Source organism: Lynx canadensis, chromosome F2, assembly GCF_007474595.2.
Source record: "Lynx canadensis isolate LIC74 chromosome F2, mLynCan4.pri.v2, whole genome shotgun sequence".
NCBI classification, from domain to species: Eukaryota; Metazoa; Chordata; class Mammalia; order Carnivora; family Felidae; genus Lynx; species Lynx canadensis.
In genome coordinates, this window is record NC_044320.2 from 50133535 (window position 1) to 50161453 (window position 27919).

The following is a 27919-nucleotide window of genomic DNA, read 5'->3' on the forward strand; positions in this document are numbered from 1 at the left end:
TTTTACTAGGACTAATTCTACATTTAAAACTAAGATTATTCACATTCATTTTTTCTTAATCTCCTATGCCATACCCGGTAAGTGGTGTCTTCTGAGCTACTACTGTCTACTTTAATGAGCTCCTTTTTCTGTTCTTCTGATTCTTCTAATGTATTACAGTTTGCTAAAGATGATCTTACATATAAGTCTTTAAAGAAAGGTTGTTTCATTTTACGATTACAACTGCAAAGAGAAAAACACAGGTAATAACTCGGAAATGTATAGTATTTATTCTACTTTACACAACTTAGGTAATGACGGTCTATCAGAGAAAGGGATCCTTTTGTATAAATGTATATAAACGTGATCAACTCTGAGCCAGCAAGGCTGGAAAGTCAAATCTCTGACATTAGAAAAGTAAGAAATATCGCTCAAAGCTTTAAAGGAACAAGCCAACAGTATTAACTTGTATCTCTGTGCCTTATTCAAATTTCTAAAACTAAAACAATTACCTCATAAAAGGGTTGTTTTTGTTGTGGTGCTTAATAGTCTGAATAGTTTTGGAATAGTATGGGATTTTTGATCTTCGAGGAATTCTCCTATTACATTCTTTTCTGTTTCCATATTCGCTTTCAGAAGTCATATCCGTATCTCTTTTTGGTCTGAGATCTTTCTCGGGCACATTACTTATTAAAGAATCGGAAGTCTAGAATAAAAGAACCAACAAGGTTTGTTAGAGTTCAATTCAGTATAGAAGATTTAAATGTGATATTTCCTAAAACATTATGACTTTTTACAAGATTAAGAGTTCATAAACTAGGTATGTTTAGAATTTAAGACAGGAAATTCAGCTTCTGGTATGGACAAATAAGTTCCGACAAGGTTGATTTTCAGGACAGCAATCACAAACTCTAGGAAAAATGTAAACAACAATAAACAAAAACTATTTGGACACCCTGGAAAGTGAACAAAAGCTGGCTTATTCTATAGTTGACACTTAGAAAAAATCACCAGAACAGGGTGTTTCTATTTTTATGGTTTTTTTCACTTGAGAGCTTAACACAATCAGCAGTACATAGGGAATCTGAAGTTTCAGGTAGAAAAACCATAGACCTGTGGGCCTAAAGAATCACAGGCTAGTACAGACTACAAGAAGCCAGTAAAACATTAAGAAAAATAAACTGCTGCCCAAGACAGACAAATTTATAGTTCGAGTGAAAGCAAGTTAAATGTTTCTACATCTGAAGTATCAGTCTTCGGAGGGCTATAATAGCATCTGAAGTCTCCACAACCTAACATTCACGACGTCCGGGATAAAATCCAGAATTATTCACCATAGGAAGAACCAACAAAATATGACCTATTCTCAAGGGAAAACGCAATCAGTGGAGACCTAACTTGAGAGGACTCAAATATTCAAATAAGCAAAAAACAACAGACTATTACTTGGCTATAAAAAAAAGAATGAGATATTGCCATTTATGACAACATGGATGGACCTAGGGTATTTTGCTAAATGAAATAAGTCAGAGAAAGACAACACCATATGATTTCACCCATATGTGGAATCTAAAAACCAAAACTAACGAACAAACGTACAAAAAAATCATAAAGTGACCCATAAATACAGAGAACAAACTGGTGGTTTCCACAGTGGAGGGGACTGAGGGATGAGAGAAATGAGTGAAAGAGATGGGAAGGTAGAGGTTTCTAGTTATGGAACAAATAAATCAGCATAGGGAATACAGTCAATGGTACTGCAGTAACATTGTATGATGACAGATGGTAGATATAATTGTGGTGAGCATATACAGAGTTGGTGAGGTCAAAGGTTACACACAGTTACTATGTGACCTAGAATTTCACTACTAGATACATAGCAAAAAGAAATGAAAACCTGTGTCTACGCAAAAGCTTACTCATGAATGTTCATAGCAGCATTTCTCATAATAGTCAAAAAATGGAAATTACCCAAAATACCCAAAAAGAATGGATAAAATGTGGTATATTCACTCAACAGATTAGCTGACACACAAAAAAATGAAGTACTGATACATGCTACAAAATAGATAAAACCTGAAAACATTATACTAAGTGAAAAAATAGTCACAAGAGGCCACATATTGTATGACTCTATTTACATGAAATTCCCAAAATAGGCAAATCCAGAGAAAAATAAAATTTACTAGCGGCTGCCTAGGACTGGAGGGAAATGGTAGTGACTGCTAATGTGTACAATTGAATTGCACAGTAAGTGAATTATAACTCAATAAGGCGCTTATTAAAAACTGATTAAAGAAAAAAGATTTATCATATAAATTACAAGCATAAGAAAGCTGGAATGGCTATATTAATATCACATATAACAGACTTCGAGAAAACAATACTTCCAGAGACAAAGAGGAACATTTCATTAGGAAGACAAAGCAGTTGTAAACACGTACATGCTTAATACCAGAGCTTCAAAATATAATAAGCAAATGTTCAGGGAATTAAAGTAAGAAACAGACCAATCTACACTCTTAGATGGAGACTTCAACACCTTGCATGCAAGGGCTACAACCAGACAACAAATAAATTTTTAAAAAATCACTATCAGCAACTGATAGAACTAGACACAAAAATCAGTAATGATACAAGTCATCTTAAAATACTATTAGTCATCCTGACTTAACAAGTTTACAATACACATTCTGTTCAAGTGCACAAAGATCCACCAAGATAGACCATATGCTGGGCTATAAAATAAGTCTCAGTAAATTTAAAGAGTAAAATTATCCAGAATGTTCTCTGACAAAATGGAAGGAAATTAGAAGTTACTAGCAATAAACATGTCTAGGAACCACAAATACTTGAAAATTAAATAAGACAGTTCTAAATAATCCTTGGATGACGGAAGAAATCACAAGAGAAATTAGAAAATACAGCTAGATGATGAAAACAGATGTCTAAAAATTTGTGAAATGTAGCTAACGCAGTGTTTAAAATTTTTTATTGCTTTAAATGTTTAATTAATTTAACTAGACGACTGGTGTAAAATCAGTAATCTAAGCACTTACATTAAGAATTTAAAAAATGGGGGGTTAAGAACATGGAGTAGTAAGAGGACTCTGGACTTGTCCCCTAAACACAGCTAGATCAACATTAAACCATTCTGAACACCTAGGAAATCGATGTGAGGATTGATAGAACAACCTACATAATTTGAGGGAGAGAACACTGCAGGTACAGCGCAGAGAGGTGAATTGAGGGAGAGAAGGGCTGTGGTACAGCAGAGGGGAAGGAGCCATTTTCACAGAGAGGAGAAAGGCACAGGGTGAGAGAGAGTAGCGTATTGAGTTTGTGCAAGAAGACACTCCCCTGAAAGCAGCTAGAGGGGGAGTGAAAACATGAACAGGGGTCTGCACAAGAAGACTGTTCCCCAAAAGCAATGACAAAGGAAAAAGGAGAAGGTATCACTACTATCCGTTTTTATACACAGCAGTGTCTAAAGTTTCAGAGCTCAGCCTGGCTGGTGCTCTGGCAAAAAAGCAGGGTGGAACACCAGGAGCAGGCAGCAGTGTCCAAGGATCCCCTGGGTCCCCCGGGGAGAAGCAGTTCCCCTGCTTGGAGTGCATTTGGTACAGGTGATAAGCTCTCTCCCCAGGCAAAAGACCTAGTGGGTGCCATCAAGCTACCACATTCACCCATATAAGAACAATGATGTCAGCTGAGGGCAGCAAATCCTGGTGCCAGCTGTGTGTTGTGATTTACCATAAACTGAGCCACTGCCACAGCATGGTGATGCGACTATTTCCAGTGACAAGCTGGCCCTGGCCACAGGATGGTGAGATGCTCCCTCAGATCACTGTGGTTTCAAACCGTGGGGGTCTCTGAAGTGTGGGGTTCCAAAACAGAGCCTCACCTGAGACAAAACTCTGGAGAGGTGCTTCCTGGTAGGCAGACAGCTAGGACACAGACGGGAAAGGCAGGGAGCTGAGGACACAGGAGGGGAGACTGATCATCCATCTGTGTGGGCACAAACATCCCACTCTGGAGACTAGAGAGCAGAGTGAAGCCATTTTTACCATTAGTCCACCAAGAAGTATCTACCCCAGTGAGATAAACAGCGCCACCAAGTGGAGAACAGAACTGTTAAACCAAGTACCGGCCACCTGTGCCTTCCAGGCACATCTCCACTAGGATTAAGTCCATTCGAGAATCAGAGAAACAGGCCACTCCCCCGGAAGAACACCAATGCCTTCCATGAGCTCAGTCTGCTGATCATAGACTGCTGCAAAATTTCAGCTCTAGGTGATCTAGCTTCGTTTGGGTTTTTTGTTGTTGTTGTTCATTTGCTGTTGTTGCTTCTGTTTTTTTGTTGTTTTTTTTCTTTTATTTCTTGGATGCAGAATGAACAAAATTTATTATTTTTTTAATTTTTAATTTTTTTTCTCTTTTCTTTTTTCCTTCAAGCTTCTCTTAAGCAGACCAAAACAAGCTTAGGCCTACCTTCCTTTATTTGATAGAAATTTAATTTAAAATTTTTATTTCATCCTGTTATTATTATTATTGTTTTTCTTCCTCTAAAATGACAAGACAGAGGAATTTACCTCAAAAGAAAGAACAGGAAGAAATGCCAGCCAGGGATTTAATCAATGTAGACATAAGTAAGATGTCTGAACTAACTATAAGGATACTAGTTGGGTTTGAAAAAAGCATAGAAGACATCAGAGAATCCCTTTCTGCAGAGATAAAAGAACTAAAATCTTGTCAGGCCAAAATTAAAAATGCTATAACCGAGATACAAACCCAAATGAAGGCCACAAAAACAAGGATGGAACAAGGCAGAGGAGCAAATTAGCAATATAGAAGATAAAATTATGGAAAATAATGAAGCTGAAAAGAGGGAAACAAAGGTCAGGGATCACAAAGACTTATAACACAGTGATTTATTAAAATATACAACATTTGTATCATAAGAGTCCCAGAAGATGAAAAGAGAGAAAAAGTGGCAGAAGGTTTACGTGAGCAAATTATAGCTAAAAACTTCCCTAATCTGGGGAAGGACACAGACATTAAAATCCAAAAGCACAGAGAACCTTCATTAAATTCAACAAAAGCCAGGCATTGCCAACACATGTAGTCAAATTCACAAAATCCACTGATAAGGAAAGAATCCTGCAAACAGCAAGGGAAAAAAAGTCCTTAACCTACAAGGGAAGATAGATCAGATTTGCAGCAGAACTGTCCATAGAAACTTGGCAGGTCAGAAAGGAGTGGCAAGATATATTCAATGTGCTGAATGGAAAAATATTCAGCCAAGAATACTGTATCTGGCAAGACTGTCATTCAAAATACAAAGAGAAATAGTTTCCCAGACAAACAAGAACTAAAGGAGTTTGTGACCACTAAATCAACTGTGTAAGAAATTTTAAGGGGAATTCTTTGAGGAAAAAAAAAAAGACCAAAAGCAATGAAGATTAGAAAGGACCAAAGAGCATCACCAGGAACAGGTAACACAATGGCACTAAATTCATATCTTTCAATAATTACTCTGGATGTAAATGGACTACATGCTCCAATCAAAAGACAAAAGGTGCCAGAATGGATAAATAAAACAAGATCCATCTATATGCTACCTAGAAGAGACTCATTTTAGACCTAAACACCTGCAGATTCAAAGTGAGGGGATGGAGAACCATCTAGCATGCTAATGAATGTCAAAAGAATGTGGGAGTAGCCCTACTTATATCAGACAAAGTAGATTTTAAAACAAAGACTGTACAAAGAGATGAAGGAGGGCATTATATCATAATTAAGAGGGCTATATTTATGCCCCAACCTGAGAACACCCAAATATATAAAGCAATGAATAACAAACAGAAGGAAACTCATTGATAGTAATACAATAATAGTAAGGGACTTTAACACCTCATGTAACAGCAATGAACAGTTCACTTAGGCAGAAAATCAACAAGGAAACAATGGCTTTGAATGACACACCGGACAGGATGGACTTAACAGATATATTCAGAACATTTCTTCCTAAAGCAACAGAATACACATTCCTTTCGAGTGCACATGGAACATTCTCCAGAATAGATCACATACTGGGTCACGAATCAGCCCTCAACAAGTACAAAAAGATCAAGATCGTACCATGCATATTTCTGGAATATAATGCTATGAAACTTGAAGTCAACCACAAGAAAAAATTTGGAAATCCCTCAAATACATGGATGTTAAAGAACATCCTACTAAAGAATGAATGGGTTAACCAGAAAATTAAAGAAATAAAAAAATACATGGAAGCAAATGAAAATAAAAAGATGACTGTCCAAAACCTTTGGGATGCAGCAAAGGAAGTCCTAAGAGGGAATTATATTGCAAATCAGGCCTACCTCAAGAAGCAAGAAAGGTCCCAAACCTAACCTTAAACCTAAAGGAGCTAGAAATGGAACAGCAAATGCAGCCTAAAGCCAGCAGAAGGGAAATAATAAAGATTAGAGGAGAAATAAATGATACAGAAACAAACAAACAGCAACAAAAACAGTAGAGCAGATCAATGAAACTAAGAGTTGGTTCTTTGAAAGAATTAATGACATTGATAAAACCCTAGCCAGACTTACCAAAAAGAAGAGAGAAAGGATCCAAATAGATAAAATCATGAATGGAAGAGATCACAACCAACACCACAGAAATACAATTATAAGAGAATACTATGAAAAATTATATGCCAAAAAACTGTGCAATCTGGAAAAAATTCCCTGCAAAACAGAAACAGGAAGAAATAGAAAATTTGAACAGACCCATAACCAGCAAAGAAATTGAATCAGTAATCAAAAATCTCCCAACAGGGTGCCTATGGGCATCTGACTCTTGATTTCGGCTCATGTCATGATCTCACGGTTCATGAGTTTGAGCCTCCCCGTCAAGTTCTGCATGGACAGTGTGGAGACTGCTTGGAATTCTGTCTCTCCCTCTCTCCACCTCTCCCCTATCCTCCCACCCTCCCTCTCTCCCTCAAAATAAATAAGTAACATTAAAAAAAAAAAAATCTTCCAACAGACAAGAATCCTGGGCCACATGGCTTCTCAGGCATATTATACCAGACATTTAAAGAAGAGCTAATACCTATTCTCAAACTGTTCCAAGAAATAGAAATAGAAGGAAAACTTCCAAACTCATTCTACATAGCCAGCATTACCTTGATTCCAAACCCTGACAAAGACCCCACGAAAAAGGAGAATTACAGGCCAATATCCCTGATGAGCCTGGATGCAAAAATTCTCAACAAGATACTAGCAAATCAAATTCAACAGTACATTAAAAGAATTATTCACCATGATCAAGTGGGCTTTACTCCTAGGCTGTGGGGCTGGCTCAACATATGTAAATCAATCAATGTGATACACCACATTAATAAAAGAAAGGATAAGAACATATGATTCTGTCAACAGATGCAGGAAAAGTATTTGACAAAATACAGCCACCATTGTTAATAAAAACCATGAACAAAGTAGGGAGAGATGGAACATACCTCAATATCATAAAGACCATATACAAAAGACCCACAGCTAATATCATCCTCAATGGGGAAAAACTAAGAGCCTTTTCCATACAATCAGGAATAAGACAAGGATGTTCACTCTTGGGCACGTGACTGGTTCAACTGGTTAAGTGACCAACTCTTGATTTCAGCTCAGGCCATGATCTCATGATTTGTGGGACTGAGCCCTGCATGTGCTGACAGAATGGAGCCTACTTGGGATTCTTTCTTTCCCTCTCTTTGCCTCTCACGCTCTCTCTCAAAATTAATAAATAAAAATTTTTTTGAAAAGTCCATTTTCACCATTACTAGTTAACATAGTACGGGAAGTCTTAGCCTCAGTAATCAGACAACAAAAAGAAATAAAAGACATCCAAACTGGTAATGAAGAAGTCAAACTTCCATTATTTAAAGGTGACATAATACTCAATGCAGAAAACCCGAAACCCCACTAAAAAGTGCTAGAATACATTAATTCAGCAAAGTCAAAGGATATAAAATCAACATGCAGAAATCTACTGCATTTCTATATACCAATAACGAATAGCAGAAAAAGAAATCAAGAAATTGATCTCATGTGCAATTACACCAAAAACAGGAAGATACCTAGGAATAAGCCTAACTAAAGAGGTAAAAGATCTACACTCTGAAAACTATAAAACACTTATGAAAGAAATAGAAGAGAACATAAAGAAATGGAAAAGCATTCCATGCTCATGAGTTGGAAGAACAAACATTGTTAAAATATCTGTACTACCCAAAGCAATCTACCCACTTAATGCAATCCCTATCAAAATACCACCAGCATTCTTCAGAGCTAGAACAACCCTAAAATTTGTATGGAACCACAAAAGACCCCAAATAACCAAAGCAATCCTGAAAAAGAAAAACAAAACTAAAGGGGTCACAATTCCAGATTTCAAGCTATATTACAAAGCTGTAGTGATGAAGGCAGTATGGTATTGGCACAAGAAGAGACACACAGATCAATGCAACAGAATAGAAAACCCAGAAATAGATCCAGAACTATATGGTCAACTCATCCTTGACGAAGCAGGAAAGAACATCCAATGGAAAAAAGTCTCTTCAACAAATGGTGTTGGGATAACTGGATGGCTACATGCAGAAGAATGAAACTGGACCACTTTCCTTTTTTTCGTTTTTTAATGTTTACTTTCGAAGAGACAGCAAGCAGGGGAGTGGCAGACAGAGAACCACAAGCAGCCTCCGCACTGTCACTGCAAAGCCCAATACAAGGCTTGAACTCAAAAACCATGAGATCATAACCTGAGCCAAAATCAAGAGTAGGACGTCTAACCAACTGAGCCACCCAGGTGCCCATGGACCACTTTCTTACACCATACACATAAATAAGACCTAAATGTGATGAAAGACCTAAATGTGAGACAGGAAACCATTAAAATCCTAGAGGAGAACACAGGCAGCAACCTCTTTGACCTCGGCTACAGCAACTTCTTAGCAGACACATCGCCGAAGGCAAGGGAAAGGAAAGCAAATGTCAACTATTGGGACTTAATCAAGATAAGCTTCTGCACGGCAAAGGAAACAATCAACAAAACTAAAAGGCAGTCTACAGAATGCGAGAAGGTATCTGTGAAAGACAAATCTAATAAAGGGTTAGTATCCAAAATCTGTAAAAAACTTACAAACAACACCCAAATGCAACACCCAAAAACAAATAACCTAGTAAGAAATGGGCAGAAGACATGAATAGACAATTTTCCAAAGACATCCAGGTGGCTAACAGACACATGAAAAGATGCTCAACATCATTCATCATCAGGGAAATACAAATCAAAACCACAGTGAGATACCACCTCACACCTGTCAGAATGGCTAACGTTAACAACTCAAGGCAACAATAGACGTTGGCGAGGATGTGGAGAAAGAGGATCTCTTTTGCATTGCTGGTGGGAATGCAAACCAGTGCAGCCACTCTGGAAAACAGTATAGAGGTTCCTCAAAAAATTAAAAATAGAACTACCCTATGACCCAGCAATTGCACTACTAGGCATTTATCCAAGGGATACAGGTGCGCTGTTTTGAAGGGACACATGCACCCCCATGTTTGTGGCAGCACTATCGACAATAGCCAAAGTATGGAAAGAGCCCAAATGTCCACTGATGGATGAATGCATAAAGAAGATGTGGTATATATATACAATGGAGTATTACTTGGCAATCAAAAAGAATGACATCTTGCCATTTGCAACTACGTGGATGCAACTAGAGGGTATTATGCTAAGTGACGTTAGTCAGAGAAAGACAAAAATCATATGACTTAACTCATATGAGGGCTTTAAGACACAGAACAGATGAACATAAGGGAAGGGAAGCAAAAATAATATAAAAACAGGGAGGGGAACAAAGCATAAGAGACTCTTAAATATGGAGAACAAACAGAGGGTTGCTGGAAGGGGGATGGGCTAAATGGGTAAGGGGCATTAAGGAATCTACTCCTGAAATCACTGTTGCACTATATACTAATTGGGATGTAAATTAAAAAATTAAAAATTAAAAAAAGAAACATCAGGTATTAGGGGGATGCAGAGAAAGGGGAGCTCTCTTATACTGTTGGTGGGAATGCAAACTGGTGCGGCCACGCTGAAGAACAGTATGAAGGTTCCTCAAGAAACTAAAAATAGAACTACTCTACAATCCAGCAATGGGACTATTAGGTATTTACCCAAAGGACACACACACACACGACTCGGATATTTATAGCAGCATTATCAACAATAGCCAAACTATGGAGAGCCCAAATGTCTACTGACTGATGAATAGATAAAGAGGTGGTATATATATATTCAATGCAATATTACTCAGACATCAAAAAGAATGAAATCTTGCCATTTGCAAAAAGGTGGCTGGAGTTAGAATGTATTATGCTAAGCAAAATAAGTCAATCAGAGAAAAGATGAATACCATATGATCTCACTCATTTGTGGAATTTAAGAAACAAAACAGATGAACATATGGAAGGGGGAGAGAAGGGAGGGAAATAAACCACAAGAGAGTCTTAATGACAGAGAACAAACTACGGGTTGACAGAGGGAGGTGGGTGGGAGAGGGCCTAGATGGGTCATGGATACTAATAAGGGAACTTGTGATGAGCATTGAGTGTTGTATGCAGGTGATGAATCACTGAATTCTATTCCTGAAACCAATACTGGACTACGTTAATTAACCAAAATTTAAGTTAAAAAAAAGGGAAAAAAAGAGCTGAAAAATGAAGGGTATACTCAAAAGTAAATAGAAGAAAAAAAAATGTAGGAATCAATAATACAGAAAACAGAAAGCAGGTAAAATTAACAAAACTGGGGCACCTGGGTGGCTCAGTTGGTTGAGTGTCTCTTGATTTCAGCTCTGGTCATGGTCTCATGGTTCACAGGATCAAGCCCAGCATCGGGCTCTGGGCTGACAGAGCTGAGCCTGCTTGGGATACTCTGTCTCTCTCTCTGCCCCTTCCTTGCTCGCTCTCTCTCTCTCTCTCAAATAAATAAACTTAAGAAAAACTAACAAAACTGATTTTTGTAAAGAAAAACAAAACCCTTGGTAAACTGACCAAGAAAAAAAAAATACATGAAATAAGAGAGAGAGGGAGAGAGAAGACACAAATCCTCATGCTACAATTAAAGTAAAAAGAAATATTCCTCACGAGCAAATATGTAAAACCCTCATAAAACATTGATTAGAAACTAAATCCAAGAATATACAAAAGGATCCTATATCATAATTAAATGAGGTTTATTTAAAAAATGCAATGTTTGTTTAACACTTGGAAATTAATCAATGTAATTTACACTATTATGTAAAAAAGAAAACCATAAGATCAGAAAAAGCATTTGACAAAAAAATATCAACATCAGAAAACTCAGCAAATTTGGGACAGAAGTACTCCTTAATTTGATAAAAGGGCAACTATGAAAAACACAAGACTAACATCATACTGAATTGTGAAATATCGAAGGCTCTCCTAAGATGAGAAACAAGGCGAAAGTGCCCACTCTATTTATCATCAGTATTGCAATGGAGATCCTAGCTCTTGCAACAAAGCAAAAAGGAACAGCATAAAGATCAGAGAAGAAAGAAAACTGTCTCCATATGATCATTTATGTAGAAAATCACCAGGAATATAAAAACAAGTACTAGAACTAATAAGTAAATTTAGCAAGGTCACAGGACCCAAGCGCTATATGTGTGTATGTATGTGTGTGTGTGTGTGTGTGTGTGTGTGTGTATAAATATAAATTATATTTCACAAATAAGCAGCAATCATGGGATCTGAAACCACAAAAACTGTTTGACTTGTGATACTGTAAAACATAAAACATTTAGGAATAAATTTAATAAAAGATACGCAAAACTTGTATACTAAATCTACTGCTGAGAGCAATGAAAAAGATCTAAATAATAGAAAGACATATATAGAATGATTTCAAAGTTATGCTGAGTGTGGGGTGCCTGGGTGGCTCAGTGGGTTAAACGATCGACTTCAGATCAGGTCATGATCTCACCATTCTTGAGTTCAAGCCCCATGTTGGGCTCTGTGCTGACAGCTCAGAGGCTGGAGCATGCTTCAGATTCTGTGTCTCTCTCTCTCTTTGCCCCTTCCCTGCTTGTGCTCTGTCTCAGTCTCTCTCTCTCTCAAAAATAAATAAACACTAAGAAAAAAAAAAAGTTATGCTGAGTGAAAGAGACCTTACACAAAAGAGTATATATACTGTATGACTGCATTTGTATTAGGTTCTGGAAGAAGCATTCAATAATCTATGATGAAAAAGTGAGAAAAGTGATTGCCTTGGGGGATCAGAAGACAGTGAGAAGGGGTAATGCTGAGCACGGTAATGTTTATCTTCTTAGAAGTTTGGGTAACAGATATATATATACTGTCAATTCAGGGAAAACACACATCTATATTTTACATCAAAAGAGATGATGGTTAAAAAAAATACTGAACTCTATAGTTAGTTATTTTGGGGGAAGTATACCAATGCTTAAGTGTTTTGGGGGAAGTATACCAATACACGTAATTTACTTTGAAATGTGTCATAAGGTACTTTTTCAAAATTTATTTTAATTTTTTTTATTTGAAAGAGAGAGAGAGAGAGCACACATCCAAGCAAGGGAGAGGGGTAGAAGAGAATCTTAAGCAGGCTCCATGCTCGGCAGAGAGCCCGACGTGGGGCTCGATCCCACACCCCTGGGATCATGACCTGAGCTTAAACCAAGAGTCAGATGCTCAACTGACTGATCCACCCAGGTGCCCCATGTCATAAGACAGTTTGATAAATAAATAAATGGATAGATATATGATGAAATAAGTAAAGTAAAATGTTGGTGGCGGAATCTAGTTGGTGGGTATACTGGTATTCACTAATAAATTCTTTCAAGTTTGCTCTAAATTTGAAAATTTCATCATAAAATGATAGGGAAAAACTAAAAGACAAAAGTCTTCACAGAGAACTCTCAAAATCAGTATAATAATTCTAAGTCCCATAGTTAAAAGTATCATTGTAGTATAACACATTTTCAGTAATTTAATGACTTCACTTATAAATTACTACTTTTGAAATAAGAGTGTATACATCAACTGAAATTAAAATTTTACGTTTACCTTCCACACCAGGTAGGTTAGCAGATAAGAAGTTATTTACCTAATTTTGTTTTTAATATGTGGAGCAATGAGTCATGCTTTTTCCCCCTGTTAGCTAGAGTCCTATTTTTGGTTACAAGGTAGGAAGAACTGTCACCATAACTGAGTAAAAAGCATGATGGTGGAGAGAATACCAGACTGGTTATTAGAGATTTGGGTCTGAAGCTCAATTCTCTTACTAATAAGGATGCTTCAAGTCCCAAGTTTCTTTTTCATAAAATAAGAATGATATGTTAATCCCTATCTACTTGATTGGGTTGTTGTGAAAATGAAAGGAGGATGGCATAAGAAAAGCCGCAAAAGTTCACTTCATATTTAAGTTACTCAACTTAAATCTAAGTTCTGACATTGGTAGAAGAGTCAACCATTAGAAAAGATGTACGATGAAATCTGAGGAAATGGAGACGTCTGAAAGCTCAGTGACATGTTATCAACAATATCAAAGAATGTATAGGCTGGCATTGTTGTCCCAGTTCTGTTATGATCTACCTATGTGGCCCAAATGAAATCTCTAGAGATTTCTGGCAAACAAAATCCTTACAGCCTTATTAATTCACTGACCTAAGGTAGATCTCTTGTTTACTGAAGCACTGTTAGTATTTTAAGTATGATAACAATTCAGAATTATTAAAAATCTTTTGAACCATAAGTCCATTAGCGTTTTCTACTCCCCACACCCACCTCACTTGGAGGAAAAAATTTTGATTAAAATTTAATTACAAATATCTAGGTCAAACAGACTTTTGACTAATAGCCTCTTTGGGCTGTACCACAGTATTTCTACCATACATCCAGGTAGGGGTTAAGTAATAATCTACTGCATTCTGGGAGGTGTGATATTTAAGAAAACAGCTGCTATTGTAGATCATAGCCAAGAATGCTAGAGCAAGGGTTGGAGACCCGAACAAAAATAAATCTAGGAATTGTAGTTCATCCACATAGTTCAAATATTCTAAAAGCCAGGGTACCAGTAGTAGGGGTAAAAAAAGAATATCTCAGGAAAGTAGAGATTAATCTGGTGAGGGTCTGCTGTAAACAGAAACTGAAGCAGGAACTATGTAAATTCACTTGTCATTCAGCTCTAAGTTCTAGAAGTGGTTCTGATCATTAAACAAGTGAACAAAATAGAGGCAATTAGATAATAGAGGATAATAGATAATAAAGAAATTCACATATCCTGTATGATAATAAACATTGAGTCCAAGAGTTCTGAGGTTATTTAGTGTTGAAATAAAAGGTGGGTGGGTGGAAATAATATGAAGTACAGCAGAACAAAGGAATTACATAATAAACATTTGAAGGACAAAAAGGAAAATGAGTGAAAAAATTGTGTTACCTTTTTCTACTACTACTATTATAAAACTATTATTACAAATCCTATTTCTGCAAAGGAAAAAAATACATACATACCAATATGTTAACTGTAAAGTGTTTCTGGTTGGTTAGCTTGTATGGTATCTTTATTTTACATATTCTTAACTATTTTTTTCAACAAACACACTGCTTAGAAAAATAGGAAAAATAGTTACGTCATTGAGAAGCTGTAAAATTTGATCATCTATTTTCTGAAGTTTCATGTCATTATTAAAATTGTTTTCATGATTAACTTTCTCCGGCTCAGAAGATGGACACACAGATATAAAGGATGTCAAACCAGTATCTGTTGGTGATGCAAACTGATCCAAGGGAACTATCTCATCGATGGGTGGTGTTACCACTGGCATACTATCAATTATCTATGATACAGAAACAAACCAAAATCTTTTAAATTTATATTATTAGTCAAAATTTGAAGTTATCTTTTATATTAAAAAAAAAAACAAACAATACCATACCTCATCTTCACTTATATTTAGTGGAGAATCTGAAGAAAATAAGTTATCCAAAAGACCTTCTAAGCACTGTAGGCGTGATGAATTTATTTTTGACAAATTTACTGGCTCACCAAATATGTTCTTGCAATCTAGGATTCTAAGCTGTGGCAACGTCTGGAGCAGAATTGCTCTGTACCCTTGGAAACAACATATTCAAAGTGAAAAGTCAGGCATTAAAAAGTTAGTTATTTCTAGAATACAGTAAATTTATCAGCTACCAGATATATCATCTAAATGATAAAATTAGTCCTGGAATGCAACAAATAAACTTGTAATAAAAGCTCCTTGGTCCTTCTCTAGTATGTAATCATTAAATACAAAACAAACAGCACCCACCACCCATCCCACAAAATCCTCCTGGTGAAGATCAGAAAGTTAAAAATCACCATTGCTGGATTTATCTTTCAAAAAATTGCTTTAAAGTTATATCTGCATGATACCAGTAACAGTTTATTCTTTTTTTTTAACTTGTTTTTTTATTTTTTAAAATTTACATGCAAATTAGTTACCATATAGTACAACAATGATTTCAGGAGTAGATTCCTTAGTGCCCCTTACCCATTTAGCCATCCCCCCTCCCACAACCCCTCCCATAACCCTGAGTTTGTTCTCCATATTTATAAGTCTCTTATGCTTTGTCCCCCTCCTTGTTTTTATATTATTTTTGTTTCCCTTCCCTTATGTTCATCTGTTTTGTCTCTTAAAGTCTTCATATGAGTGAAGTCCTATGATTTTTGTCTTTCTCTGACTAATTTCACTTAGCATAATACCCTCCAGTTCCATCCACATAGTTGCAAATGGCAAGATGTCATTCTTTTTGATTGCCGAGTAATACTCCATTGTATATATATACCACATCTTCTTTATGCATTCATCCATCAGTGGACATTTGGGCTCTTTCCATACTTTGGCTATTGTTGATAGTGCTGCTATAAACATGGGGGTGCATGTGTCCCTTCAAAACAGCACACCTGTATCCCTTGGATAAATGCCTAGTAGTGCAATTGCTGGGTCGTAGGGTAGTTCTATTTTTAGTTTTTTGAGGAACTTCCATACTGTTTTCCAGAATGGCTGCACCAGCTTGCATTCCCAAGTAACAGTTTATTCTGAACAGAAAGCCAAACATTTCTTTTATTTGTAATATGATTAGTATAAATATAAATCAGGTAATGTGGGTAACAACCAGAAATCCAGAATTTTGCTAATGAAGCCTCAAGCATTAGTACAATTAAACATCCCCAACTGTCCCCCTTAAATTACATATAACTAAGATTAAGATAGGCAATGTATCAACTATTCAAGAATATGTTTATTTTCCCTAAGTACAATTAAATATGAGAAATCTGATAAATCACCATTAATTTGTGTTTCGGCTAAAAGAAACACTTTAATTTTACTTAACCATAATTTTAAACAAAGGGCAATGAAATGGTTGGAAAAACTCCAAAATAAAGAAGGAGGTCTGGCAAATTAATACTAGAAATTTTGAAGGGAAATTAAGTAATTTTAGTAATAAGTATCCCTTCAATTCTAGGGGGATGGCAATCATGTTATAATACCTCGTCAAATAAACTGAAAAACAAAGGTTCAAACTGTAGGAACTAGAGACTCTTAAGACAAACTGTTAAGAAAAAATCCAACTTGGGTAAGTAGAGAAAAAATAAAGTTGTTTTAGCAATAAGGTTTTCTTTCAAGAAAAGAAAACTGAAGTTCACTATCCTGATTGTTAGGGAGACTATATTATATCGCCTGAGGAAAATAGTTCATCTCAAATCTATTATATTCTTGTCTGAAGTAAAATTATCAAAACAGGTTTCCATTCTGGGAAAAGCCTTCATACAGTTGCATATTAATAACAGAATGGAGCCAACTCTATAGCCAACTTCTACCCAAGCAGATCTTTAGAATATATATTCATATTCTACATTTGTCATCTTATTGCTTGGTTAAGCAACTTGAGATTAGTGAGTTCTATAAACTGCAGTCTGGTCTGCTTTGTATTTGCCAGCTTTCAGGGATTCTGAATTAGCTCAAATGGCATTTCAGCAGTGTCTTCTATATATCATATTCAGTTTAAGCTTTCTTTCTTACAAAAATCATTTATTTATTAATTATTTAACACATTCACAGATAAAATTTAAAAAGTATACAGGAAAAAATTTTCCTAACATTTCCTGATTTGCAGCTACCCTTTCCACTATTTCTGCATTTCCTGACCTCCAGCTACTTAATACCGGAGTTAGGCATTGTTACCAGTTTTTGGTGTAGCCTTCTAGATATTTTACATATATACTCAGCAAATACACACGTTACCCTTTGCATACAAATGGCAACCTATTATTTGCAATGTTTTGTAATTGGCTTGCTTTTCTTTCTCTTAACAGTGTATCTTGGAGATAAGTGCATACCAGTAGCTAAAGATTGTTTTTTATTTTTTTATGCCTGCACAGCGTTATACTGTAAGAATATAACGTAACATAATTTAATTTTGAGGCATTCACTTATCAAGCATAAAGCTGTCTATATAGAATTACTTATCTGTTCATCCTGTGTTCTTTTAATGGCAATTTGTCTTAAAAATTATTTGCGATTATGGTTTTTTCCAAACGTACTAAAAAGTTGCAAATCTTAAGACCAATAAAAGGAGGTCATCAACACCAGTTGCTGCAAATAAAGGATCTTTGAATATTAACTATTACAAAAAGTATTAAATTAATTGCTCATACCTGGTACACGACAGACAGGGTTATCTTCTCCATTTGTCTCCAAAATGAGATTAGTCAAGAAGTGCAATCCTACCATACACTGAAGTAAGTGATGGATACTATCTATACAATTACTATGTAAGTCAATATATCTGAGTTTATGTTTAATTCCATGAAGGGGGATCAAACCTGGAGTACGGGGGGAAAACAAAACAAATTTTTTGATACCATCAAAGTCATTTTTCCAAGAACTAATTAAAAAATAATTTTTACATGGGTTAGATTTTGAGACAAAGGAGCAGCATTAATAAGACTCTGCATATAGCTACAGCTAATAAATAAGGTATCCGTAAAGTCAATTTCTGTTTTGAAGGAACACAGGTTTAGCATCTCTTTGAGGCCCTAGCCTGGAGGTCTCTGGTTTTCTTCAAACACAACAATGTACCTCCCAAGGCCAATGTTATGTACTTATATGAGAAGCATAAAGGCATGACTTAAGGCTCTCGATCAATACATATTTTTGATTAGTAGACATAAGCAAGCACTGCAATATCCTTCAATTTTGTTGGTTTGAGCATAAAATACAAATAGCACCCATTTAATTTCGTTCCCTGGTACTAATTCTTACATGAGTGCACCTAGAGTATGGTAATGTTAGGAACTAGGTTTGCAGCAGAGGCGACTGCTGCCTGGTACCATTCTCATTGACCAGCCTCGGACTTGAGCTGCAGCTGTGATGAATGAGGCCATGTACACTGCCAGTGTCTCCCTGGAGCACTTCATGTTTCTCTTTTCTTGCCTCAGAGCTCCCTTCAAAATGGAGCTTTTGGGCAAAGGTGCAGCCTGGAAATGTAAGGGAGTTAAAACCTCCAGGGATATTCTCAACAGAAGGGGGACTGTCAGTGAATGAATGCCCTAGTCTCCCTTCTTTTGGAAAGACCATTCAGAGATGTACTCTATGTTGTTCCTCCTGAGGTCTTATATACAATTTTGCTTGGTTTAGTATTCTCCATATATAGATTCAACTTTACCCACCTTTTTTTTTTTCCTTCAATTTCTTCAACCTGACTGGTATATTCTTCTCCATCTTTATTGGGCTAACTTCTACTTCTGTTTCTTACAGGGTTGCCTCTTCTTTTGTTCACAGTCCTCATGAAGTTCACTAACTTCAACTCATCCCTCATGTCCTCAGAAAAGTCTTCTCTGACAACTCTCTACAAGATCAGATTTTCTCTCATGCGTTCTTGTAAGTACTCAGCATTTCTTCGTAATTTCCTGTGACGTTTCTAAGTCCTTGTTCCACGTTACTGGTTCTTCCTCTCATGTTTTAACTTTATGTTCCTCTTACTTTTCAATTTTAAAGGCTCATTCCTGGTCTGCCTTCTCTATTCATATGCTATCCAGGATGTCCTACAGTTTCATGGTTACAAATACCATTGATGTGCCAAATCTACAACTCCAACTATGATTCCCAATCTCTAACTGCACGTTATATAAATACATAAACACATTATGTCTAATAGGGTTCTCAAATTTAAGACAGAATCCTTATGTCTCACCCCCTCAACTCTAGTTTTTCCCCCAATCTTACCCACATAGTACCATCATCCTCCTGTAACTACAGAAAAAACTCACAGCTAATTACCTTTGATTCCTTTTTTCTTCATTTCCTTATCTCAATCCATCAGCAAATCCTATGAACTCTACCCCCAAAATATATCCATTTGCTCCTCTACACTATTTCCACCTTAGTCCAAGTCTCTCCTAACCAATCACTTGACTTCCACTCCTATCCTTCTAACATTCATTCTTACTCAGCAACCAAAGTGATCCTTTAAAAACACGTATATATCACTTACTTGTTTAAAGCCCTCCTATGGCTTTCTATTGCACCTAGAATAATATGCAAACTTTTACCCTGAGTATGAAGCTGTGATCTGGCCTTTGCCTACTTTCTCATCTCTTTTCTTAGCACATTAACCCCTCATTACTATGCTCTAGCACATTACCCTTCTTTCTGTTCTCTTATCAGGACAGGCTTGAAGGTGAGGGGCCTTACTGTTTTTGCATGCTCTTATATAAAGTGCCTTTATTTATTGAACACATAAAATATTATCATTCTAAGAATTATCCATTAGAACTTACATGGTTCCCTATATTTTCTTCATACTCCTTCTTACAATCTGATATGAAGTCACTAAAACACACCCTTTTTAGGTGAATCAATGTATTCTAACAAGCATATACAGTTGTATAACCACTACTATAATAAGATGCAGAACATTTCCATCCCTCCAATCAACATGTCTCTGTTCCCATTTTCAACCCCTGGCAACTAATGATCTAATTTCTGCCACTAAAACTTGCCTTTGTCAGAATGCCATATAAATGAAATCATACAGTGCAACCTTCTGTGTCTTACTCCCTGCACTTAGCCTATTTCTTTTTAGATTTATCCATATGACTGCATGTATCAATAGTTCATTCCTTTTTGCTCCCAAGCATATTCCATCATGTGGATGAATCACAATTTGTTTATTATTTGTTTATTGTTTACTAAGTGGTAAACGTATAGATTGTTTCCAGTTTGGGGAGATTATAAAGAATCATATAAACATCATTATATAAACAGCTATATAATCATATAAACATTCATGTACAGGGTTTTGAATAGACATGTTTTCATTTCTCTTAGGTAAATACCTAGAAGGACTGCATGATTATATGGTGAGTGTTATGTTTTAAGATTATAAGAAACCTTCAAACTGTTTTCCAAAATAGTTGTATCATTTCAGTTCTCCCCACAGTGTATGCAAGTTCTAGCTGCTATACAATCTCACCAGTCTTTTGTACTGTAAGTTTTTAAAACTATCTATTCTAGCAGGTATGAAGTAGATCTGATTACAATTGTAATTTGCATTTTCTTAATCACTAAGGATGCTAAATATATACATATATTTTTCATGTGCTTATTTGCCATTTGGATATCCTCTTGGGGAAGCGTCTGCTCAAATCTTTTGCTTATTTTCAAGGGGTTGACATAATCATATTTTTTGTTTTTCTTCCTCACTACAATGTAAGCCCTATGACCAGAACCTAATCTATTTGTTGTTGTTGTTTTTCATCACTATAGAACAGTATGTGATACAGTGATCTTCAATAAATATTTGTTGAGTGAATGAATGAGCAAATCTTATCCAAGAGTCACATTCTTCAGATAAGGAAACTGCATCTAAATAGTAATAATATACTTTGTTCAACAGCATGTAGCAGTGACAAAGCTAGGATTAATACTCAATTCTAATATTTTCACATCTTTGGGAAAAAACGTTTATTTTTTAATTTTTTTTTTTTTTTTTTTTTGGAGAGAGAAAAAGAGAGAGCAAGCAGGAGAGAGGGGCAGTGGGAGAGAAAGAGGGAATCTCAAGTAGGCTTCATGCCCAACCCAGGGTTCTATCTCAAGACCCTGGGATCATGACCTGAGGCGAAATCAAGAGAGGGATGTTCAACTGACTGAGCCATTCAGGCATCCCAGGGAAAAAAGGTTTTAAAAAATTAAAGTATTCTTGAGGCACCTGGGTGGCCCAGTTGGTTAATCGTCCAGCTTCAGGTCAGGTCATGACACAGTTCGTGGGTTTGAGCCATGTATCAGGCTCTGTGCTGACAGTGCAGAGCCTGGAGCCTGCTTCGGATTTTCTGTCTCCCTCTCTCCCTGCCCCTCCCCTACTTGTACTCAGTCTCTCTCTCTCTCTTTCAAAAATAAATAAACATTAAAAAATTAAAATATTCTTGCCATTCCAGCTTAATGGTAGGGTTCTCTTTAATTTTCTGTATATGAAATACCTGGCATAGGGCAGTATTTTTGTAGTACTGGGAGAAAAATAAACACATGAATAAAATTGTTTCAAATACTGATAGAATTGTGAAGATAATTAGAAGAAATCTGCCAGTTCTAACAGATAATTCTAAGAATAATCATGAAACTTTGTTCATTTTATCAGTGTATCACTTTACTCAATTAAAAGTAGGTAACAATGTTTAACTTTGTAGACATGCTAAAAGTCAAAAAGAAAAAAATTTATTTGATCTTCAATTCGCAATAGCCTTTAGAATGCTGTATACCCATATGGTCCAATATCTTAGCACTAGCCGCATATGGCTTTTTAAAATTAAGTTAAAATTAAATTGCAAATTTAGTTCCTCACTGCACTAGCCACATTTTAAGTGCTCCAAAAGGATACATCTGGCTATTAGTTGTCATACCACACAGCACAGATATATAATATTTTCATCATTGTAAAAAGTTCTATTATAACTATTCTTCATTATATGATAGTACATTACTTATTTATGATTAAAACATTATTATTCTCCCAAAGTAAGTCTTTCCCATCCAAGTTTTTTCTGTTGCCGAGCACCCTATTTTATGTTCCTATTTTTTATTTTAGCTGTAGCTTTGGCACCAAAAAAAAGAATTATGACTGAAGTACACTCTCTAGATGATATTTTGGTCAAAAATGGGATTATTCAGTTTTCAGCATGCTGAGCTCAGCCTAATTCATCACATGTAGCAAACATTCAGCATTATAGAAAATATAAGATTATCTACTTACCACTAAGATCATTGATGTGGTTATAAGATAAATTCAATCTAGTCAGATTAATTAGTGTTTCAAGTCCTAAAATAAAATAAAATAAAATAAAATAAAATAAAGCCTTTATAGAATTAAAATAATTATTTAGAGCTACACAGTATTGCTATTTCAGACAGTTTGAAGCAAATCCAGTCAGATAGCAGTGAAATCAATTTTATTGGCATTTTACAAAATACTTAAAAAACTGATAACTTTTCTTGAAGAAAACTCTTTATGTAGTAAAAGTTAGGCTCAGTTTTCAAAGGTTTATATTTTATTCCATTCTTTTGGGAAGAAGAAAAGCATTTAAATCATCTTTCTTATGCAAAGTATCACATGAAAATCACTTACAAACCTTCTATTCTTGTGATCATATTGCAGGACAAATTTAAAGTGCATAGTTTTGTCAGTGTATTTAGCCCTTCAATTTGAGTTATTTGATTAGATGACAGATCTAAGTGTTGTAAATTCCAAACATGATCAATGGCTTCAATTTTTGAGATGTTATTGCAATGAAGATTGATGGCATGAAGGGTTGAATCTAAAGATAACTCTGATATGCTACAAGAGAAAATATATGTTATCAAAAATAATTAAGGAACAGATTTTAAAATCATGGCCAAATAATTAAAATCAACCAAATACCATGTAGATGATAAGTATGTGCTCTACTCATTCTATAATGAAATCCTTCCTACTTATGGTAACATTTTAATATCTCATAAGGTACAGTGCTTCTGACCACTAATCAGTATTTTGGACCATAGAGATAAACAAGAAATCCATTCAACAGAGGCAAGTGACCCTAGGCATTTCTAGCTTCTACATACATCAGCATATAATGAAGGCTGTAATTGTAAAGGCCCTGGAATCATAATACCCCAGTTCAAATCTGCATTCTACCATTTTCTTTTGCTAAATTACTTAAGTGAGTTAACCTCTCTAACCCTCAGTTTCTTCATTTCATTTAACCCTTACAACAATTCTCAGCAACCAGTATTGCGAGAATACTGAATATCCTCAGTATTGAGATACTGAATAAAGATACTGAAGTTTGCAGATATTAAATAAGTTGTCCAAGTTCCTATAGTTATTACCTGAGGCAGTATAAATCCAGATCTGGCACTGGAGTTTATAATCTTGCCTTATTTACCATTTGCGACAGCTATTTAACCAAGAAAGTAGTTGGTTTCAAAAGAAACCATTAGTTATTGCTATCTGTAGTGAAAGTCTATTTCTAGTGCTATTTCTAGTGAAGTCCATCCTCCCTTCTATAAATTTGGAATGCACCTTCTCTAAATAGAACTCATCTCTTCATTCTCTCAATTACTGCCATTTATTACCAGAACCTTTCCTGAAGATAGTAATTCCAGGAATAAAAACTACAGTGCACATAGTTCAGAGATGCTGGGTGGAGGAACAGTTGGGAATAGGAACACACAATGTTACAGGCATCTGTTCTATGTTCTGTAGCAGCTACCATAGAGGAAACCTAACTGGTGAAAGTTCAGGTTTAGTACTCAGGGAGTAAAATAAAAAACAAGGGATTCTGGTGTGCTTCCAAATTAGCATCAAGAATTTCAAATTCAAAATTAAAACACAAAAACACTTTAAATATGCCATAAGATCATTCAGCTCCTCCCTTAGAATTCAGACTGAAGCACCTAATAACTTGTGGCAGAAAATTAGCTACTGTCATTTACTGAGGTATCATTTAGTGCCAGGCCTTATGCTATTAACACATGCTCATAATGATGTACATTTATTTTCTGACACATTTTAGTTTTTGGAAATTAGTCCTTTGCAGATAATGTGGTACAGGAGAAAAAGCAGACCCTGAAATTAGACAGAAATAGGGTTTAAATTTGAACTTAACCACTCACAAGCTGCGTGAAGCTAAAGAGCTGTTTAGATCCTTTGAGCCTCCTGTCACTTATAAAATTGCCCTCTTGCAGAATAATTGTGAGGATTAGTGATAATGTATATAATATGTACACATAAATGGCATCCAGTAAATAACAGCTATTATTAAATATAAATGTAAATATTCCTTTAAAAAACATCTCCTTGGGGTCTTGTAGCAAATTTTAGATCAGAATCCAGAACAAGATGGTTTAATTATCAGCAGCAAGGTTCTGCATATGGCAGGGCATGCCACAAAGGAACAGCATGTGCAAAAGCACAGAGAAGCCTACTATGGAACTAACTGCCAGTAGCGCAGTATGGCTAATCATAGAGTAAAATGAAGAAATGGTTAAGAGGGGAGACCGAAAAGGTAGGCAAGGACCAGTCAGTAAAGCAGAACAAAGAACTTAGTATGTCATACATAAACTTGGGCTACATGAAAGAGGGAAACGACTAGCTAAATATGATGTTTAGTACTTTCAAAAAGTATATGGATATAGGTATCATAGTGTTCTGCAAAGGAGAAATTAGAATGCAGGTGTAGAGAATTGAGGCAAAACTAATGAAGAGCAGTAAAACTTCGCTCCACAGCTGCTAGAGATACCACAGTGCCACTTTTTGTCAAAGTAAGAGGAGCAGAAAAGACAAGACAGAACCGGAGAATGCTAACAATTACAGAGCAAGTAAAAAAAGAATAATTAGAAAAACAAGGAGAACCAGTAAAGGAGGGAGGACGGTTAAAGGCTGGTAGAGTCAGGTCGTAGGGCAGTTTCCAGGTTGCTCAGAAGTCCAAGTGGAAAGGAATAAGGACAATTCGTGGGACGAGGTACTTCAGAGCAATTCTGCAGCTCTAAGGCGGGAGAAAGCCGGACAGCATTTGTGTGTGGTCTGGGTAAAGCTGTGCCGCCTCCGCTGCACCGAGGCAGCCACCTACCCACAACTGCCGTCCGGGGAATGCGCAGGCTGCTTCTGGCTGAGCAGCACCCTTTACCTTCGCAGGCCTTTGTCCATGAAGCACAAGTCCCCGCAGCTGCTGTCGCCGTCCCCATTTTCAACTTCCGCCTCCACCGGCGCCTCCATGGAACCGGCGACGGGAACCTTGATCTTAACCGGCGCCCAGAGCTGGGTCGGAGAGCCCGGAACACGCCTCCTTGGTGAGCGGAAGTCCAGCCCGAGAGGGCGGGGCGATGATCCCCCCACCCGCCCGTCTTCCAACCGACAGCCGGGCACCTTCCCGCCCTTACGGTGCCGCAAAGCGGGAAACCTGATTTTCTTCCCCAAGGGCTTCCCTCCCTTTTACGGTATCTAGGGCGCAACTCTCGAGACTTGCCGTAAAGGGAAACATCATTCCTCGTGGTAGCTGTTGGGGAAAGAATGAGTTTTTCCTTTGAAGCTGTTCTGTATGATTTTTGCGTTTTAGGTGACTGACTTCTGAAGCCGATTTGATAGCAGTTTGACTTTACAGAACTAAGTTAGTTGTTCCCCCACCGGCCATTGCACCTACTGTTGTTGATTCAGTCAGTAAACATTTATGGGATGCCTTTACATATGCCAGGCAAATACTTACCTGTGCCATGAGGAATAAATTGAAACCCATTCTCGTTCCTGGAAGCATTCACAGTTCAATGGAGAAAACAATTGACGTGCAACAGGGTGAGTGCTAGGAATAGCACTGGAACATTTGTGCAAAATGTATAGAGATGTGGGTAGTGGGAAAGTTTTCTAAACAGTTATTGATGACTGAGCAGAGGCTTACTAGGTCAAAGGGAATTCTGGAAATGAATGGCATTTCAGGTAGCAAAACAATACCAGAAGGTCGAAGAGGCCACCTGGTAGGCTTGCTCTCTAACTCATGGGAATATATAAAAATGGAGACAAAAGGTATGTCAGCTCTGAACCTGTCACTGTCTTGAACTAAAATCTTTGGTGGTCCCTCATTAGCAGTCAAACAAAAGCCTAACTTTCTAATCTAATATTGAAGATATTTCCAGTCTTAAATGTTAATCGGTCTCCTACTGTTTAGCTATACCTATCACGTTCTAAAATTTGTAGCCACCATTCACTATTTCCTGTTAATCATGTGCTTTGTCATATGTCTGCAGCTCTTTCTAACCAGAAATGGAGGTAGAATCTCTTTAACGGTTCCTCGATTCTGGGCTTGCTTTTGCCTTTTTTTGGAGGGGGGCAATGCATTTAATTCTAGTGCCGGGCAGAAACAAGTTACTCTAGCTAAGGACACACAGCACACAGATACATACATGAGCCCAGAAGTGCTTAGCTGAACCCATCCCAAATTGCAAAATAACAGAAATGGTAGTTAAATAAAGTGTTTTGTATTAAGCCAGTAAATTCCAGAAATGTGTTATGTAGGGTTAGATGATTGATAAGTCACTAATCTCTGAATATCCATTAAAATACAGATTTTCAATGGGGATGAGTATTATATAGTCTTATCTAATACAAATAACTGATGTAAGAAACAAATTATGTTATGGGTGCCTGGGTGGCTCAGTTGGTTAAGTGTCCGACTTTGGCTCAGGTCATGATCTCACAGTTGTGGAAGTCATGGTTGTGGGTTTGAGCCCTGGGAGGGGTTCTGTGCTCACAGTTCAGAGCCTGGAGCCTACTAACTATCCTGTGTCTCCCCTTCTCTCTGCCCCTCTCCCACTCACGCTCTGTGTCTCAAAAATGAATAAGCATTAAAAAAAATTTAAAAAGAAATAAATTATGTTGTAATGGTATTAAATGTATTGGATCTTTCCTCCAAAATCATGGACATTATAATTAATTAATTAATATATTGATTATGGTCACTGGAGTTAAAAAATCTTAGCACTTAAGAATTGACTTTTTTTTTATAAATTTTTTTTAACGTTTATTTATTTTTGAGACAGAGAGAGAGAGAGAGCATGAACAGGGGAGGGTCAGAGAAAGAGGGAGACACAGAATCTGAAGCAGGCTCCAGGCTCCAAGCTGTCAGCACAGAACCCGACGCAGGGCTCGAACCCACAGACCGTGAGATCATGACCTGAGCCGAAATTGGACGCTTAACTGACTGAGCCACCCAGGCGCCCCAAGAATTGACTTTTTTAGGGGCATCTGGGTGGCTCAGTCAGTTTAAGCCTCCAACTTGATTTCAGTTCAGGTTGTGATCTTAGGGTCATGAGAGTGAGCCCTGCCTTTGCTCTGCCCTGGGCATGGAGACTCCTTAAGATTCTCTCTCCCTCCCTCTGGCCCACTCCGCTAGAGCACTTCTGCACGTGCGTGCTCTCTCTCAGTAAAAAAGAATTGACTTTTTAAAATGATAATTTGATGAACTACTTCTATCGTTTGTCTGGTTGTTGTTGTTGTTGTTGTTGTTTAGCACAAATGCTTAGAAACTGCAGTTTTGCTTTGAAATTCTTTATGTGCAGACCAAAATTTGTTAACTAAGTTTCTATAGGAGACCTAAGTTCTAAATTTCAAAGAGCCTATCATTAATATTCTAAATAATATGTAATTAACACTTTTCAATTACTGTAGTCTGTAGTTTTGTATCTTTAAATGGCACTTCAGTTTGTTTTGGACTTGCTTTACATGCTGTCTATAAAGTATTCATGGGGTGGGTGCAAAAT

The 27919-nt window shown here is 36.7% G+C and overlaps 1 protein-coding gene across 5 annotated transcripts in view; it reads right to left on the reverse strand.

The window, feature by feature from the left end:
- The window catches only part of LRRCC1 (leucine rich repeat and coiled-coil centrosomal protein 1), a 46909-nt gene extending 21454 nt beyond the window's left edge, over positions 1-25455 (reverse strand). The window contains exons 1-8 of one of the 5 annotated variants that reach the window (XM_030304040.2): positions 25297-25455; positions 22756-22961; positions 22380-22445; positions 17788-17955; positions 15023-15198; positions 14717-14923; positions 492-685; positions 75-222 (exon numbers count right to left, since the gene is read on the reverse strand). In XM_030304040.2, the coding sequence (XP_030159900.1) occupies positions 75-222; positions 492-685; positions 14717-14923; positions 15023-15198; positions 17788-17955; positions 22380-22445; positions 22756-22961; positions 25297-25385 (1254 nt within the window). In that variant the 5' untranslated portion in view covers positions 25386-25455. Of the gene's footprint in view, positions 1-74; positions 223-491; positions 686-3883; positions 3967-14716; positions 14924-15022; positions 15199-17787; positions 17956-22379; positions 22446-22755; positions 22962-25296 lie in introns of those variants that run through there. The other 4 variants (XM_030304042.1, XM_030304041.1, XM_030304043.1 and 1 more) reach the window with 4 other exon arrangements.
- Positions 25456-27919: the final 2464 nt, after the last annotated feature.